The sequence below is a fragment of the Lutra lutra genome, chromosome 6 (genome assembly GCF_902655055.1).
Source record: "Lutra lutra chromosome 6, mLutLut1.2, whole genome shotgun sequence".
In the NCBI taxonomy this organism is placed as follows: domain Eukaryota; kingdom Metazoa; phylum Chordata; class Mammalia; order Carnivora; family Mustelidae; genus Lutra; species Lutra lutra.
Genome location: NC_062283.1, coordinates 84,188,361 through 84,207,821, shown reverse-complemented (window position 1 = coordinate 84,207,821; position 19,461 = coordinate 84,188,361). Strand labels below are relative to the sequence as shown.

The following is a 19,461-nucleotide window of genomic DNA, read 5'->3' as shown; positions in this document are numbered from 1 at the left end:
AGTAAGGATGAGAACTGGACTTGCTGAGTGTGTCTGTTAAAAATGCTGGGGAGAGGACCACTTGATAGATTTTAGGTTCCCACTGGGCCTGTCGGAAGCAGTTCTATATAATTCCTTTTAATACCTGAACAATTTTATGTAGCATTCATAGGTTAGAGTTGATTCTGCTTTTTAAGATCACTAGGCTTGTTGATCTTTTTTTTGCTATTCATTTATTCAGTGAACAATATTGAAGCCCCTCTTCTTGGCCCATTTTTGTACTGGCTTGTCTGACCTTTCTGTTATTTCTAGTTCTTCATATGTTACGGATATTGCTTCTTCCTGGTTTGTCTCTACCTTTTGTTTTTAAGGTTTGTTTGTTTGTTTTTTTAAAGATTTTACTTATTTATTTATTTGACAGACAGAGATCACAAGTAGGCAGAGAGGCAGGCAGAGAGAGAGAAAGGAGGAAGCAGGCTCCCTGCTGAGCAGAGGGCCCCATGTGGGGCTCAATCCCAGGAATCGGGATCATGACCCAAACCAAAGGCAGAGGCTTTAACCCACTGAGCCATCCAGGCGCCCCTGTTTTTAAGGTTTTTGATGGTAATTGTATCTTTACTTGCTTATTTCTCTTAAGTTGTACCATTCCGTTATGTGGAAAGTTATCAGTGAAGTTGAATTTCTCATATGTTTATTTGCTTGTTATAAATTTCATGATGACATCTTTTATCCTTTTTGCACTGGACTATTTTTCTGTTATTGATTTGTAGGAGTTTTCTTTTTCCTATATTTAGGGATATTAAGCCCTTTGCTCATCATATGCTGCAGATGTTTTCACACACACACATACACACACACTATTTATATATATATATCTGTAATACAGATACACATTTGCATGTAGCATTAAAAAATTATTTGTGTTGCCAGGTTTAACATATTTTCTTCCATGGCTTTTAGTTTTATATCATGCTTAGATAATATTTTATCCCTTACTTCAAGATCATAAAAAGATCATAATGATAAATTTGTGTTTATTATTTCATGTAGCAGTTTAATGGTTTCAACTTTTAATATTTAACTAAATAATTTCTGATTTATTTTGTTGTATGAGGTATGGTAGTTTTCTGTTTCAATCCTAAGTGGTTAGTCATTTTCCTGATGTCATTTATTGAATTAAGCTGTTTTTTCTCAACTTAATACAACTTTTTTCAATGACAAGAACCCTCTAGAGATGAGATAAATGCTCACACTACAGACAAAAATAAATCTTATCAACTTATTTTTGAAAATAAAAGCTTTAAACTCCTATAAGGCAGTCCAGAAAAGCCTGTTGAGATTCAGAAGGAAATACGTAACTCACGGCAAGTAGCTCATAAGTTAAACACAGCAAACAACATTGCTCTGCCCTGCAAAAGAAAAATCTACTACCTCCCCGCAAAAAGGCAAAAAGAAATTCTTTTGAAACTAGCCAAATGGTTAACAGTTGCTCTATGCTATATGATTCCTTTCCAGTATTTTTATTTTTCAGCTTCGACCTGAAAGCAGTGTCATTACATCATCCTCAGTGAACAAAGTTATCCTGCATTTGGGATACAGTCATTCCCTTAATCCCGTAAATAAGTAATGACTATTTAAAAACATTTAAGCTTATAAATAAACCACTCATTTAAAATAAAAAGATTGGTGAGTCAGATCATTTTTCTCTAGTTCTTGGAAATGTGCATATTCTTTACTTTGGAGGTGGATTTTCAGCTTCTACTTGACATTTTATTTGTCTGCACACATGTATATAGCTACAGGACCTCCCCATTTGTGAGGAATAACCTTTTTATAAAAATTGCAGTGTTTATAGAGTTTGGATTGTGAGCCTAGCCTGAATTTTAACTCTTAACTTTTAATTTTAAATATTTAGTACCTACAGAAAAGTGTAGTGCAGTGAACTTTCTGTATGACCTTCACCTGGCTCACCAGTTGTTGACATTTTCCATTTTTGTTTTGTATCTCTTTCCAAATTCAAATTTCAAAATCAAATTCAAGCATCTGCAGTAGCCCCACATTTGTTTTTTAGTGTTTTTTTTCCTTCTGATTTAGAATCCAATCCAAAACTCTATATTGCTTTTGGGTATTTTAGTAATTTGGATGGTTTAGTTCTTTAATTTGGAAAGCTCCCCTGCCTTGTCTTTTTTCTTCCTCTTTCATGGCATTGATGTTTTTAAAAGCCCAGACCTGTTGTTTTGTACATTATCCTGCAATCTAGATTGGTCTGTTTTTTGTCCCCTTGTGATTAGATTAAACATTTTGGTTAAACATTTTGGTAAAAAAAAAAAAAATATGTAGATCATATTGTGACTTTCTCATTGCATCATCTCAGGAAGCTCATCATTCCAATTTGTCTCCTTGGTGTTCCTGAATTTGATTATTTGTTCTGGGACTCCTGGGTGTCTCAGTCAGTTAAACGCAGGACTCTTGACTTGAGCTCAGGTCATGATCTCAGGGTTGTGAGATCAAGCCCTGAGTCAGTCTCTATGCTGGGCATGGAACCTGCTTAAAATTCTCTCTCTCCTTCTCCCCCCACGCACATTCACAAACACACTCCCTCTTTCCTTCTCTCTCTAGAATTAAAAACAAAAAAAAATTTGATCATTTGTGGCTTTTTTAAAGATTTATTTTATTTCTGGAGCACCTGGGTGGCTCGGTGGGTTAAGCTGCTGCCTTTGGCTCAGGTCATGATCTCAGGGTCCTGGGATCGAGTCCCTCATCGGGCTCTCTGCTCGGCAGGGAGCCTGCTTCCCTCTCTCTCTCTCTCTCTCTGCCTGCCTCTCTGTCTACTTGTGATCTCTCTCTGTCAAATAAATAAATAAAATCTTTAAAAAAAAAAGATTTATTTTATTTTATTTATTTTAGAGAGAGTGAGCAAACACCTGCACACATGGGGAGGGGCAGAAGGAGAGAACAGACTCTACACTAAGCAGGGAGCCCAAGTCTGGTCTCCATCTTACGACCCTGAGGTCATGACCTGAGCTGAAATCAAGAGTCTGACGCTTAACCGACTGAGCCACCCTGGTGCCCTGACATTTGTTTTAAGCAACAAATTTATCCAAGGTGAAGTTAGTTCTTTTATTAATATCATCCATGTGGTGATAATTCCAGATTGTGTGAATGTTCTGTGGTTTCAGCATCCTCTGATGACACTTGTCTGGATCCATGGTTACATGGAAAATTACAAATAATTGTTTCGTCTTTATTATTCCTCCCTTGTTTATTCTTTCATTCTTTTCAATCTTTCATTCACTTTGTAATCCACTGACTTATGTAACTGTTACAATTATTTTCCTCACAGTTTTTAGGCCAGTAGTTAAGTGAAGGTTCATGTGCCATTGTTGTAAATGTTCTGAGGAGCTAGGGAGGAAAATAACATTTTTGGATCATGAATGCAGTTTCACGTGTTTACAACCCCACACAATTTCCTCTTGAAAATTAAGTCATCATTGTAACTGGGATTTAAAGAAACCACTTACTCTTCATTTTTTTCTCAATTAACATTTTCTATATTCATCTCTTTGTTCTTTTTTTCTTTTTCTAATTGTCCAATTGCCTGTATTAATTTCTGACTTAATTTCTGTTGCCCTAACATTTATAACAATTACATATTTATCTTTTCATCATAATAGCTGCGGAAATACAGAGGAGTCTGAATCAACTTGGAACACCTCAAGATTCACCTGAACTGAGGCAACAGCTGTAAGTGTTTAATAATTAAAAAAAAAAAAATCACTGTTACGTTGCTTTGATGGTCTATAGTGTTATGTTTACTGGAAAAACAGTGGAAAGTTAATAAGATTTTTCAGCTCCTTTATTTGTACCAACATTTTGTGTATGTATTTCCCTGTTCCGGGTAGGCAGGTTATTTTTCTTTATTTTAAAAAGCTGGCTCACTCTAGCAAAGCAGGACTTTGTTAGTTGCCTTTTTTATACTTAATTGAATAGGTTGTTTTGATGATTTTGGAAAAATGCTATTCTAAGCCTCTCTATTTATGTGATTTTTTTTTCCCCATAACTAACAGTTGCTTCAGTGACTAGATTTTTATTTGGTTTAGATCTAGGACATTTTCAGTATGAATGGCTATCCGTAAAAAACTTATACCTAAATCCTTGAATTTCAGAAAGGATTAGGCTTTGTTTAAGAAAAAAGAAAGGTTTTAGTGAAGTTATATATGCAGTACATGTTTCAGGAAAATAATATGCTGTTAGAAGAACAGCAGTCATACTTAGTGGTGTAACAGATTTTACAGTGTTTTTAAACATTTTTTCATCTGAATCTTTCTCATCTAGAGTAAAAAAGACATAGATCAAAACAATTATTTTCGGGGTGCTGGGCTAGCTCAGTCTTCAAGCATCTGTCTTCAGCTCAGGTTATGATCTCAGGGTCCTGGGATGGAGCCCTCCCTGTATTAGGCTCCCTGCTCAGTGGTAGTCTGCTTCTCCTTCTCCCTGTGTGATCTCTCTTGCACTCGCTCTCAAATAAGCAACTAAAAATTGTTAAAAAAAAAAAAATTTTTTTTTTTTCATTTTGTTCAAAAGGAAAGTATTTCTCATGGGGGTGTGATAATTTGCCTAACATCATTGTGAACCTGAATCTTAAATCATAATTCAGTGCCATTACAGCCATAATTCAAGTAATATATATATGTAGTAAGTGATATTCCAAACAACATTAGCTATATAAGGAAAAAATTACAAAGAAAAAGGAATTAAAAGATAGGTGATGGGAATTCATGTTTTTTATGAAGTACATTTTGAAGAATTTATAGTTATGTCTAATTTATACTTTTACTGCAGTGAGAGATATTGGGATGTAAAAATGCCACAAGTCTAAATAATAAATCAGCATTTGTTAAACTAAAATGGAATAGAGGGGCACCTTGGTGGCTCAGTCAGTTAAGCATCTTACTCTTGATTTCGGTGCAGTTCATGATCTCAGGGTGGTGAGATCAAGCCCCATGTCAGGCTCCCCACTCAGTATGGAGTCAGCTTACTTTCCCCTCTTTTGTTCCACCCCCCTTCCCCCCACCTTATGCACACTTTCTCTCTCTCAAATAAATCTTAAAAAAAAAAAAAAAACAAACTAAAGTGGAATAGAAACACGTAATTCTTAATAGATAAAATAGTTTGCTAAGGTTGATAGTGGAGATGGTGAGTAGGTAAATATCAGTAAGTCTTCTTTTCAGAAATTTAGCTATCTTACATTTTCTAAAGATTTTAAAAGGCATATTAAAGGTAAGGTAGGCAGAAAATAGATAAAAGTAGGTTGTAATTCTTCGTTATTAGTCAAATACAGGTATCTATATTTAAAAATACTCTTATACAATATCTCATTATTTTAAAGGATCCCAAGTGTGACTAATAAGTGTTTAAAATAAGAGATAATATATTTGAGAAGTACTGATGTTGTAATTTGTAAAGCACCACATTAATATAACCTTTTTTTTAGAGTAAAGTTCTTTAGTTAAAAATCTGACATTTTGGGACACCCGGGTGGCTCAGTTGGTTAGGCATCTGCTTTCGACTCTAGTCCTGATCCCAGGGTCCTGAGATTGAGTCCCACAATGGGCTTCTTGCTTGGCGATGAGCCTGCTTCTCCCTCTGCCTCTGCCTGCCTGCATGCATGCTCCCCCCGCTCTGACTAATAAATAAATTAAAAAAAAAAAAATCTGACTTTTTACTTTATAAGCTAGCTAGCAAGACAGATACAGATACTGATACAATTTACTTCTTTTATTGTGTTCTTTCTCTTTACAGAGAAATGCTATTGTTTTTTCCACAGCAAACTTAAAAAGTAGTAAATGCATATTATTATTTATTACCTCTTCCCCTCTTTTTTAAAAGTGTCTATAAGGATATAAATGTCCAGATCGAGATAAGACTGATAAGCCCTGGGAACTGGATGGTCTCAGGCGACAAATCCTCTTCATTTATTCAACTGACCTCTCAGTTGTGGGATGCAGACAGAAGGCTCCCACCATCCCACCCCCACAACTAAAACATCAGACATCCCACAGTTTGGCTTTCACTCAAGTCATCTTCCTTTCTAAATGGCTGCTGAAATTTATTTCTCAAAGCTTGATTGCTCCTTGTGAGTAAAGAATTTTCTCTATGTAATATTTGCTCAATATTTATCAAGAAATAGAATCTGGAATTTTTTTTTTTTTTTTTTTTTTTTTTTTTTTTTTTTTTTTTAAGTAGGCTCCATGCCGAGTGTGGGGCTTGAACTCACAACCCTGAGATTAAGAGTCACGTGTTCTACTGACTGAGCCGATCAGGTGCCCTGAAATTTTTGTTTTCATAGAAAAAATTCAGAGCCAGTCTATAAAATAGTGGTTTTTAGCAAACTATTCGTCAGCTGCCAGAGTTGTAACTTAAAAAAAATCTTTGTTCTTTTGCTATAACGTGTGTTTTCTCACTTTAGGCAACAGAAGCAGCAGTATACTAACCAACTTGCCAAGGAAACGGATAAGTACATTAAAGAGTTTGGCTCTCTGCCCACCACCCCCAGTGAACAGGTATCAAGCCTTAAGACACATTGTTGATGTAGTGAATGTGAAAGAAATCACATACATTGTAGGGTCTTTGAACTGTTAACTCTAGAAAGGAAATTAAGGGGGGAAACTATATTTGAGATTAGTTCGCAGAACACAAAACTATATTTAATTGCCCATGTAGTATCCTGTGGTTCAATAAAGCAAAAATTATTTCCATGCAGTTGCCCTGACCCATAATTAAGCAAGTGCTCAGAAAATACTTCCTGAGTAATTGTTTCCTGGCCTTCCAGGGCTGACTCCATGTGACATGCACACTCATTCAAGATGTGAGGTTTCCTAGGGGCGCACATTTATTTCCTTGCTTATTATTTAGCGGAAGTTATTCCTTAGGTAAGAGCACAAGGTTTTATTTTCCTAAAAAGAAAACAAAAAGAACTACTTCAAAATAATGTCAAAGTCATGGCCCAGTTTTTAGGATGAAAATTTGAGGTGAGAAATCCAACATTATGGACCTTTTGCTTCAAGATAGCAAATACATATAGCATTTGAACATGTCAGAGTGTTAAATTGAGATTTAATCAGTAGGGCCCCATAATTGGAGAGTGAGTGAGAATTTCAGAATAAAATGAGGAGCCAACTAGTGGTGAAACAACTTTTACGAATTCTGTAAAACTTTACGGCTTGATTCTAGTAGGTTTCTCCCCCTTTCCTCTAGCGTCAAAGGAAGATACAGAAGGATCGCTTAGTGGCTGAATTCACAACATCACTGACAAATTTTCAGAAGGTCCAGAGGCAAGCTGCAGAGAAAGAGAAAGAGTTTGTTGCTCGAGTAAGAGCCAGCTCCAGAGTGTCCGTAAGTATTTAATAAGGCATTAGAAAATGACGATGGTGTTTCCTCGAAAGACTACATTAGCATTTTTCTAAGTCGTAAGGGTGTGTGACTATCTTGGAAATCAGTATTTGAATATTTACTTTCAGGTTTTTCAGCTCAGTTTTAAAAAGGATGATAGTTATATATTGCTGTGGAATCGAAGATTGCAGATTATTATACAATAATTTGGAAGCATTTTGTCAGAGAAGACTGGGGTCAGACCCAGAGTGATATTCCCACACTGATTTGTATTAGAGGCTGTCACTTTCTGTAGGGGCTCACGTAGGGAACACTTTACTCCTGGGTTATATGAAGATGATGAAAATGAACTGAGTCCATATATTGTGTGAATATGAATTATAACCCTGGGGAAAATAAACCAAAGGATAACTTTGGAGTGGAATTTTGAGTTAATCTAATTTTAAATTCCCTTTGAAACTCTTGCAGGTTGTTTCCTTATTCCTTAATGCAGAGGCTCCAGGACTATAGTACATTTTAATCAAATAACATTTATTATTTGGCCCTTGAGAATATTTAATGAATTCCTTCCTTTTCAGGTTAGGATACAATTTTATTATTACTCGAAGCACTTGACCTAGAAAATGAGAACAAAAACATTTTTCTTTCTCTACACACACACACACACACACACACACACGCATGCACATGCATACATAAATCAGTTTAGATTATTATAGAGAAAATGTGAGTGTTGGTGGTTTTTTGTTTTTGTTTTTGGTTTTTTTGCCCCTTCTCAATCCATTCTATTACTAAATTTTCCAGGGTGGTTTTCCTGAGGATAGCTCCAAGGAAAGGAATCTTGTATCCTGGGAAAGGTAAGAAATACAAAACATACAGAGCAAAAGATAATTTTTCAAATATATTTTATACATTTTGGTCCCCGGAATAAAAGGAAAGCTTTCGGCTTACTGTATCATGACTATCCTAGTTGTTTTTAAATAGGAAGCTATAAATTTTAATTTTTTTTTCAGAATAATTATTTATAAAGTCTATAAATACATAAAATATTCCAATATAGCAGTAATACTTTGTAAATAATTATTTACCCAAGTATATATGACTGACCTAATTATTATTTGATGGAGATTATTTCCTCCTGTGACGTTTAAGTCAACCAAAAAGGAACACCCAGTTGCCAAATATAGCTTCCCATAATTAAATAATAACTCTAAAAAAAATCAATGAAATGAAACATGAATACTTTGACGAAAAGATATTCTATTTCATGTTTCTTGAATAAAGAAAGAAGTCCCATTAGTTTAATACCATTCCTTGTTTTTTCCCCCCATGTTCTGTTGTCTGTTAGCCAAGCTCAACCTCAGGTGCAGGTGCAGGATGAAGAAATCACAGAGGATGACCTCCGCCTTATTCAGGAGAGAGAATCTTCTATTAGGCAACTTGAAGTAAGCTTGATGTGGCAGTTGGATGGCTGCTCTGTTCTCTGCATGTCTGTCCTCAAGATGCTTAGACAGTTGTGGGGGAGGGGCCTGAGAAAGAAAACTAAATATATCCATGTGGTGGCATTTCGTATAAATGAGAATAATTCCCTTTTTAAAAATAAATCGTGTTAGAATTTGTGCTAAGATGAGAGAACATACCTCCCTCATCTCCAGCTTTTGTTTTTTTATCCTGTCAGATCATCTCAGGTCCTTAGCATGGAGAAAATCTCAGTCCAGACATGTCTGCTCAGGGAGTCTGGACGGCTTCCAGAGCACACACTACAACTCAGAGCCGCATGAATAACTTGACAGGGACTTTACAGGTCTTTTATTTCTCCGTAGTAGGTTGATTGTGTCAAAGAGAGTTGAAGGGTTAATAAGCATAAGTTCTTGTGGAACCTACCTATTCTCTAGAAGGCTTGTTGAGGGTTTTTAAGCACCATGTGATAAATTCTTTGCAATATCTCATTTTGTTCTCATAAAAACCATGAAGTAGTTAACTGTGTCATCATCATCACCATTTTATAGATGGGGAGACTAAGACATAGGATGAATATGTAAGTTGTCCCCCCAGTAGAATATTTAAACTTTACTCTTTAATTAGGCAAAATAATACTTATCATATATTAAAGAAAAGATAAGTTAAAAGTTGTTCATCACTATTCCATTGCATAATCAAATTTATTAATTAAAATTTATACTTAATGTTTTATACTTTTATAATGTCAAATTGATATGTAAGCTTTTACTAGAAATAAATCATAACAATGATATTTTATATGCTTATGAGGAAATACTATTGCTTGTGATAACAGAACTATCAGATTACATAAACAAAAACTCAGTGACTCAGGGCCATTCTCTGTTACAGATCCCTGGTTTCCATGCTGCCTCACTTAGTATTTTTAATGTTATAAACTTAACTTTTAAGGAACTAGTTCCAGTTATTCAAGATCATCTTACTTAAGATTGCTTCTAATCACATCATTTCCTGATAGTTCCAAAATTTATATATTAAGCCTAGATATATTCTCACTTGTGTCTAAGTGGTAGTTTGGGTTTTTTTTTGGTGTGGGGGGGTTAATTTTCCCCTTTTGTGGATTGGGGCTGAATTTCTGATTATAGTAACATATGCCTCTTTCTCTCAGGCTGACATTATGGATATTAATGAAATATTTAAAGATTTGGGGATGATGATCCATGAACAAGGAGATGTGATAGGTAAGCCTCGCTGGGGTGGGAGCAGACTTCATGCAGTTTACCTGCTGTAATGTCTCAAGCAAGAGTGACCCCTGTCTCTCCAGGAACCCCTGGAATTAAAAGCACAGGCTCTACCAACAGACAAAGCATCACCTTTGGCATTATCTAAAACAGATCTTATCTTTGACTCCCACTGATTAAATCAACCAGCTTCATTTATTTGTGAAATGAATCTCACCAGAGTCTGTGGCCGCCAGGATCATGGAGGCGGTGTGCAGTCTCACTGCCGCCTGTTTGCTGGACCCCTGGTTTCCCTCTCAGCCCCTACCAGTTCTCGTCACACCAGCTACTTCCTGGGAAACCTGTCCTCTTTATAATTGTACATGCGACCTTGTCTTTTAGACCAGAGGGGATAGGTAATCGTTTGGTGATCATTTATTCCAGTGTCTTTTCAGTACAGTAATATAGTGGTATTACTTAGATGCGAAGCATTCTTTTACAAATTAAAAAAAAAAAAATCAGTGACTAAGACTCCCTATAAGTTTTAAATGGAGTAGCTCTTCTGTTTAGGTGTAACTGTCAGCACTGATGAGTGTCCTGATCATTTTGATCATTTAGAAATACGAAGATATCAGTGGACATGTCCAAAGATAGATTTCAGATTTTTCTGCATTTGAAAATATTCATTGAAATACTTGGACCTTGGGGAGCCTGGGTGGCTCAGTGGGTTAAGCCGCTGCCTTCGGCTCAGGTCATGATCTCAGGGTCCTGGGATCGAGTCCCGCATCGGGCTCTCTGCTCAGCAGGGAGCCTGCTTCCCTCTCTCTCTCTCTCTACCTGCCTCTCTGTCTACTTGTGATCTCTCTCTGTCAAATAAATAAATAAAATCTTTAAAAAAAAAAAAAAAGAAAAGAAATACTTGGACCTGTATTTTGCCATAGCTGTTACTTGTCCATTCTTACCCTTCTCTGTAGCCACAGTAGATCATAGGGTAAGATTTCAAAACCAATTCATTTGTTCATCCAGTACGTGTTTATTGAGTGCCTGCTGTACCCGGGCACAAATCTAGGCATTGGGGATTGAGCTGAAATTAAACAAGAGGTAAAAGACCCTGCCGTCATGAACCTTGTAATCTAATTGGAGGAGAGAGAGAATTTTTACAAAAGGAAAGAAAAGTAAGTAAATGCCGATAAGTGCTCTCAGGAAAGTAAGGCAGGTAGTAGGATGGGGAATGTTACTGCTTTACTAGGGTGGTCAAGTAAGACCTTACTGACAGGTGACATTTTAGTGAAGACTTCTTGGAATTAAGGGAGCAAGTGAAAGAAAATTTTCCAGGTAAAGCAAACGGCAAGTGCAAAGGCCTTCAGGTGGAAGCAAGTCTGATATTTTTGGTGAGTGAAACGAGCAAGAGGGAGACAGAGATGACGTCGTAAAGTTTGGCACCATGCAGGGCTCTGAGCCCCGGTGAGGACTTGCATTCCTATTACCAGATGGGAAGCCAAAAGAGGATTTGAGCAGGGGAGTGTTATCATCCAACTTGAGTTTTAATAGACTCACTTTGGCTGTGAGTTTGAGAGCAGACTGTAAAGGGACAAGACCAGAAGCAGAGAGACCTCTTCCAAGGTGATGGCAGGAGTCAGGGCGAGCAGCGTGTTGCCTCAGATCAGGATGGAAGCAGCGAAGCAGTGAGAAGCGATGGAATCCTGGACAGCTGTAAAATGCAGAGCCAAGAAGACTGGGTGACTGGCTGGATGTGGGTGTGAGAGGGAATTAATTCAAGGACAACTCGTAAGGTTGGGGACAAGCCCAGGGAAATGATGATGTTGCCATTTTCTGAGATGGGGCAATCAGGAACTGGAGGGGTCTGGAAGGATGGACAGCAACGACTTGGGGATATGTTAAGTGTGAGGTGCCATTTGAAATGAAGGAGGCTTGCTTGGCAGTCACAAATTCAAAGTGAAAGAAATCAATGTCGTGGTTTTTTTTTTTTTTTTTGGTACCCATGCTCAGCTGTGAAGAGGGAGGGTGCAGGTTGGGGTGTTGTCACGTAAGTCTGACCGAAGTAGGTGGCAAGGGAGCCGATGGTGAGTGCAAGAAAGCATGGCTCCTGGTGTCCCAGGAGATCTAAGCTGGGTCAGGAGGAAGGTGAGAGCATGAAGTGTAGTGAGGGGCAATGAAAGGGTCAGTGGTAGGGTCAGTAAAGTCAGGGTGTTGGAAAGAGCGTGCTAGACAGCAGATGATGCTCAGAGAGTGAGGTTTGAAACTGAGTTTATGGAGAAGTTGCAGTTTTCAGTAATGATGAGGCTTGGGATATGATCATGGAGGTCGGTGGCTGGGATGGGGAAACAGTCGGAGTCATTGAAAAAGTGTGGTCAAGGCGCGGAGAAAGCAGGGTGTTAGCAGGTCAGCAGCTGGCTTGAGAAACTGGCAGTGTGTATAAGAGAAGCATTGAAGGGTCCATCAGTGAATCCAGAGCTAAAATATTCAAAGAATAAAGGAAAGGCCTTGCGTTCTACAAATGTCTGCTACAGGGGTTTGGAGGCATTTGCAAGTGTGAGCTTTAAGCTGAGTGTTGGTGGGGAGAAGGGAGAGGCCATGGTCTCAGGCTGCAGGGTGCTACTGGTTCTCCCTCTCGGCCAAAGCCGGGAGGGAAGGGCAACTGTCACCACTTAAGAAGGCTGCCTGAGCCCTCAGGGAGGGCTTGGTTTCAGCCCACAAGTAGGTTGGTGATGACCATGAGCAAATGATGGTTTTCAAGACAGCGTTTACTCTCAGGAGCAGTTGTTAGATGTCTGGTGCTGCCTTGACCATGAGCACACAGACTGCCTAATACTTTTTGGGGGTTACCAGGTAGAACTGGAATTGTGTCATAATAAGAGTGATCCAGTTTCTTTCCAAATATCTGTGTGTTGTTTGGATCGTTTGAAGAATGGTGTAGGGAAGACTCAGAGCCAGTTTAAAAAGAAATTCAGCTTTGCCCGTATACTGCCAGCATTAACATTTGAATAGTGAACATGTTTGGTCTTACGTTGCATGAAGTCTTGTGACTTAGGCAGCTCTCTTACTGGGGCATCAACACACATCTAACAGCTGTGCGTGTGTGTGTTTTATTTTAAAGACAGCATAGAAGCCAACGTGGAGAATGCGGACGTGCACGTTCAGCAGGCAAACCAGCAGCTGTCAAGGGCGGCAGAATATCAGGTAATATTAACTGCAGTGAGTTATCTTGTAATTTAGGCTTTCCAACCTGTGTGTGTGTGTGTGTGTGTGAGAGAGAGAGAGAGAGAGAGAGAGAGAGAAAGAGATTGATCAGGTATAAAGTGGCGAGAGATGTTAAAATTTAAAATCCCATGGAAGACAGGTCAGAAATCTGCCAGTCCGTTTAAAACTGGGTTTAGCCTGTTTCCTGTTTGTTCTCAGGATCAGACCAGAATTGTGGCCCCAGGGATAGGAGGTTCAGTGTCTAAACACCTGAGAGTGTGTGGACAGACACCTCTAGGCATTTCTGGCAGTTGGCGGTTGATGCTATTGTGACCTTCCAAGCCAGAAACATCCTTGATAACTTTCTTCCTCGGTTTCTCTCACTGTTTCCTTCCACCTTTTCTTTCTTTTTTGTCCGTGGCACTCTTCAGTAAGAAGGCAAAGATCTGTGCTCTAGAGAGTTCTCATCAGGTCCTGTGGAACTTATATTCCCTTCAAGTGCCCTTGATCACCGGGTATTATAGGCATTCAGCAGACCCTTCACCAGGAATGAACTGATTTCTTCAGGGGATCAGGTTAATGTAGGGAGTCCGTATACGTGACAGATAGAAAGCATATCAGAGTACTACACAGATATTAGGACCGTGAACTATGCATATGGCATATGATATGTAGACAGTAAGAATGAGGCCAGGCTCTTTGGGAACCCCTTAATACCACCACAGCATTTGCTTTACCTCTTAACACTCCACTTTTTATAGTTGTTCATAATTATTTTCTCAGACTGTGTTGCCTTCTTCTAAAATACCTAAGATATTATCACAATCTTAGATATTTTCAATTTTTTTTCACTTTTCTCATTAACCTCAGAAGTCCCCTTTCATTTCAGTGCCATTTTTCCCTAGGCAAATCACTGTGTACTTAGTGATATATGGAGAAGAGTGAAGTTGTATAGACACTGCTGAGTTACAGCTCTCTGTCCTCAGTGAAGTAATAACGCTAACTCACCTTGACCTTCTGTGTGCACGTGATTCAGGTGTGCAGCTCAGGATGATGTCACAGACCGTAGGGATCACTCATGAGTAATTGAACACACGCACACACACACACACACACACACACGATAATCTCTAAATCCCTGCAGTTACTCAAATGTAGTGTTTAGCAGGATTTATCAGTAACTAGGTTTACATGAATTTGTTTTGCTTTGGATTTGGGAGAGATGTAGATACATCTCCAAGTTTTACTTTTCCCCTTCCTTGGGGAAGGACAAACCCTACAGCTACCCTGGGGGAAAGGAGCTCATCTTTCCAAGCCATACCTCCAGATCTGGAGCTGCCCAGTACTGAATCCCATGGACCCTGGAGGGATGAGGGAAGAGCCATTCAACATGAGTGCTGGAGAAAAATGCAGCTTCCCTGTAGGTCTCCTTGGAAGTCTTGATAGTAAACTCATGCCTCTGCGAAATATGGTGCTTCTAAATAGTTTGTGTGAGCCATGAGTGGAAGGGAAGCTGATCTGTACTCTTACCATTGCCATACCCTGGGACCTCACCATCCCACACAAGAGAGGGTGCCCTGGGTATGTGTCTACAGATCCCCTGGAGGGGGAGGCCTGCAATTGTTCTTACAGGTGTATTACACATGTGTCTATGGGACTCAGGTGGCATCTGGGGAAATTATGTAGGCAAGATGACACTGAAACTCTAGGAAAGTTGTACTTCACATAATAAGGAATATTCCATTGAAAAAATTGCTGAGTATATGGTAATACTGAAAGTCCTCATAGTTTTCGGGAGAATTTCAGAGTCGGAAACCTATCTTTCCATAAATTTTATGGTACTATGTGTTGACAAAGAAAATTTACAAACTTTTCAACCTTGTAAGAAAAAGAATTCTGGGGTGCCTTGGTGTCTCAGTTGGTTAAGCATCTGCCTCCAGATCAGATCATGTGGGACCCACCCCCTCCTAGGGCTCGCTGCTTAGCTGGGAGCCTGCTTCTCTGGCTCCCTTTGCCCCTACCCCTGCTTATGCTCTCTTTTGCTTCTTTTTCTCTCTGTCAAGTAAATAAATAAAATCTTTAAAAAAGAGAGAGAAAGGATTCCTGCATGTTGCTGTGAGATATGCAAGCCCTTAAGGAAATATGGACATCTGCTGGGCCAGAATGAAGAATGGAACAAAACTTTTAACCTCTATATTTTAAGTGACTGCGTTACAATTTTTTTTTAGCTCTTTGTTTTTCATTTGTATGTTGAGATTTTAAATGCAGTTTCCACTAACATTTAAAAATGGGAATTTTGGGGGCGCCTGGGTGGCTCAGTGGGTTAAGCCGCTGCCTTCGGCTCAGGTCATGATCTCGGAGTCCTGGGATCGAGCCCCGCATCGGGCTCTCTGCTCTCTCGGGGAGCCTGCTTCCTCCTCTCTCTCTGCCTGCCTCTCTGCCTGCTTGTGATCTCTCTGTCAAAAAAAAAAATGGGAATTTTGGAAACTAATAAATTTACTTCAGGAAAAATGCCCAAACATTTACACTTGCTGATATTTTCAGAGAACTCATTTTAAAGAGCTGCTCTTTGATAAGTTAGCTTTTAAGCTGTTCTTAGTTTTTATACAGAGGTCTACCTCAGTCTCTTGCTTAAGTCGGTAATTTTCATTTCTCTGTGTCTCCTTTTGTAAGCCCGACCACACCCAGGAATATGACCAACAAAAAGGGAATAATTGGCCCCTGAATTATGTCATTAATTCAGGAAGACTTTTTTTGAAAGAATAGTGCCACTTGTATTTGAAGAGATTTTTGAGAAGCAAAAAAAAAAAAAAAAAAAAAAAACCACAGCCCAAAATTTGAGGGCAGTTAATTACTATTGATTTTACTCTAGAAATGAGCAAGTGATTTTCAGTTGCTACAGACACTCCAGTACGCCTGTAAACATGGTTTTGTTTTTGCATCTGCAGCGCAAATCCAGAAAAACCCTGTGCATCATCATTTTCATCATTGTCATCGGAGTTGTAATTCTCGGTCTCATCATATGGAAAGTCAAAGGCTAAATTATAAAGGAGCGCGCTATTGCACTACATTCTCTAAATTATCTAGGAAGATTCCTGTAATCATGGGGCTTTTGTATTATTATTTTTAAGTTACTCCATAAAGGATGGCTCCCAGACTTCATTATTTTCATTTGGGAGGAAATTTTCCTTTGGATTCAATCTGGTATTTTCTAACACTGAAAGTTTTTCTCAGTATGACTGCTGGCATTACTTCGACACTTTTCAATCTAATAACTGTGAGGTTTTGTCCACATTGTAGATGCCTTTCACTTATAATTTATTTACCTGTTGACTTAGTTATTAGAATCAGTAAATGTAAAGGTGTGCATGTGTTTCATGGGCGTCTGTCTCTCACAGAGTGATGTATACCCAGATTTGGGTTCCTTCAATTAAAAATCTCAAATTTAATTTCGATTTGGGCCAGCAGAGGAAATATTCTCAATAATTAAAAAAAAAATTATCATACCTGTTTGTGGTGTTTAGTTTGTTTGTTTGTTTGTTTGTTTTCCCTGGTTCATAGCAGCACAAATTACCTATTTAACTTTTCTTGTTGGTTTTCTCTTAAGACCCTTGTTTACTCTAAATGAAATCAGTGAATAATTTCCTAGAGTATCTCATACTCCCGATGTGTATATATTAAGCATTTGCTGTAGTTTGCCTAGTAAAATACTAAGGATAGATTGTTTTTACATAGGCCCTGTGTAAGTCTGATGTTTGCTGGGGAATGTGTAGTCACTATAAATGTTTAATTTGAAGGAAGAGTATGAAAAATCCATACCTACTGCATTAGGAATCTGAAGACCCCACCTTGTTATTCTGTTGTGTACTTCCACAGCTATTACTGTGGAAAATTAATTACCTTAAGTCCCTTAGAGTAATGGCTACATGTGTATCCTTGGATCAGAATTACTTTGGGGAAGGAACTTTCCCAGAATTATTGTTTTTGAGCACTAACACTTAAAATTTAATGTTTACCTTGCATACCATTTTGTACCTTCCTTCATTAGAAAACAACTTGGATCTTTGCCAATTAACTCACTTGCTTTTTTAAATCAATGTTGTTTTAATGCACTAATCTGAATACTGTAAAGAGGATTATCTTAGTTTACAGTTTGTATTTTATAACATTCTTACATAGCAGTTTGATAGTGAAGTCAGTGTTTTACATGGCAAAGCTATGAGACTTCAAATAGGAACAAATAAAATACTACATGAGTAAATTGTATCTTTGCAACCAAAATAAAGATGATTTTAAAAGTGTTTGGATATTTCTGTTTCATGAGGACCCTGCTTCTGTGGGACCAACACTTGACACAATCACACACAGCCCTTCTGTCTTTCTGGAGTACTGGTTTATTCAGTGTTTTATTTTGGCAATCTTAAAAGTTCTACTGCTAGCAGAAGCTGCCTTGCGTGTCAGCAAAATGCCATTTTTTTTAATTTTCCACAATAGACTGTAGAAAATTTTCTTGGGAGTTAGTGATTGGAAACTTTGAGGCTTGGTGTTTACCAAATTAGTCTGCTTTAGTGAACAGGACGGGCCAGGCCGGAAGAAGAATTTGTACAAATGCTACCGGTGCAAGCCCATCAGGCCTGATTGAAGATGTTCTTTCTCTCTAAGAGCGCAGTGAAGCATGTGATTAACCAGTATCTTATAGCTACAGAAAACTCCTAGTGGTGCCCACGAATCAGTTCAGGGTTTTTTTTGCACAATTGTACTTGATAAAATGTTTATTCTTATACAGGCAAACGCACTTACTCTGTCCACTTCGTGAGGAGTTCCCAATAATCGCAAAGCACTTAATTTTTTTTTTTTTTGCATGATTTGGGCATCTTCATTTAAAGTGCAATATTTTATAAATTATTTTACCTGGGACACAAATCAGTAATTAAAAAGAACTTTAGTGGCATGCATTCTTACAAGAAACATTGATTTTTGAAGGCAATTTTTATCCCAAAATATTTGGAACACAAAGAGTAGTCTTGATTTGAAAAAAATAAAAGTATAAAGCATAGCCACAGTAGCCAAGATTTTCAGGTTCTCGAAGTTCTCCTTTAGGCCAGTTTTCAAATCACTTTGAAAGGTGAAGCTCACACTATGGAAAATAAAATTGAAGTTGTTTTTATGACAGCGAATTTGAATCAGCCCAACCGAGTCTCAAACTAAAGTTTCCCCATCACGCGACACATCTTGTTTATTTTAATGTACTCCAAAGATCTTCTCGAACAGCGCAGGCTTAGATCAGCCAGGCTCTGTGTGGAAATTGAATGACAGTGTGGCATGAAGTGTCTGACTCCTGTCTGGATCATTAAATACAGAAATGTTTGGGTTTTGCACAACTACTGATGATAAAAAAATAACAGGTGCCATTTCAACAATGAAGCTTGTTTGTTACTGGGCATGGGATCGGTTCTAGAAAACAGACGTATGGGCACAGACAAAACTCGATCTAGGCCAGCAAACTGTGAAGGCAGCAGCCGGAGTCAGGCCTCCGAGCCCTCTGCATGCCCAGGATCATCAGCGGCGGCGTCTAACAACACCACGTCTCAGAGAGATTGCCATCGGCGCCTTCACCATCGTCGCTGCTTTAAAAAAAAAATCATAATAACATTTTGTACACACAGAAAAACCATGTTTTGAATATCAATGTTTTTCAACAAATTTATATTGAAAAATGATTTTTGAAGACTTTTGTTCCACGAAATTAGTCTGTGCTTTAGCAAGGAAAGAGCAGAATAGTGTTTCAAGTTGGTGTAATTTTCGTTTCTGTGTATAGAAAAAAGAACACAATAAAAGATAAAACGTGTCTAAAGAAAGACGTCCTTGTCCGCCTTAATGGGAAAGAACAATTTACAAAGGGAACATATTCAGCATTTATGTTTTTAAACTCAGAATGGACTGCTGTTTACACATGGTGACCAGGTTGCTGGAATAAAAATAAATTTCGGAAGGGGATAGAGTTTGGGCAAGTCATGAGTTAAATGGCGTTTTTGGTTCATTTAGATAGGATGACAGTTTCTCATTAGTGGTAAAGAACATCATCAGGCATCCTGCTTTCCTGGAGGGGAAAAAGCGGTGTATTTTCATGATTCACTTAAGAAAATGAAGCGCTTCCCTGTGGAGCCCAGACCTCTTCCATCCACCCTAGGATTTGAACAGCTCGATG

The 19,461-nt window shown here is 38.3% G+C and overlaps 1 protein-coding gene across 1 annotated transcript in view; it reads left to right on the top strand.

Moving 5' to 3' along the window:
* The window catches only part of STX7 (syntaxin 7), a 50,339-nt gene extending 31,232 nt beyond the window's left edge, over nt 1-19,107 (top strand). Inside the window, exons 3-10 of the mRNA XM_047733341.1 lie at nt 3,654-3,723; nt 6,449-6,542; nt 7,237-7,374; nt 8,176-8,228; nt 8,720-8,816; nt 10,001-10,073; nt 13,171-13,253; nt 16,202-19,107. Coding sequence (XP_047589297.1) covers nt 3,654-3,723; nt 6,449-6,542; nt 7,237-7,374; nt 8,176-8,228; nt 8,720-8,816; nt 10,001-10,073; nt 13,171-13,253; nt 16,202-16,294 — 701 coding nt within the window. The 3' untranslated portion in view covers nt 16,295-19,107. The remainder of the gene's footprint in view (nt 1-3,653; nt 3,724-6,448; nt 6,543-7,236; nt 7,375-8,175; nt 8,229-8,719; nt 8,817-10,000; nt 10,074-13,170; nt 13,254-16,201) is intronic.
* Nucleotides 19,108-19,461: the final 354 nt, after the last annotated feature.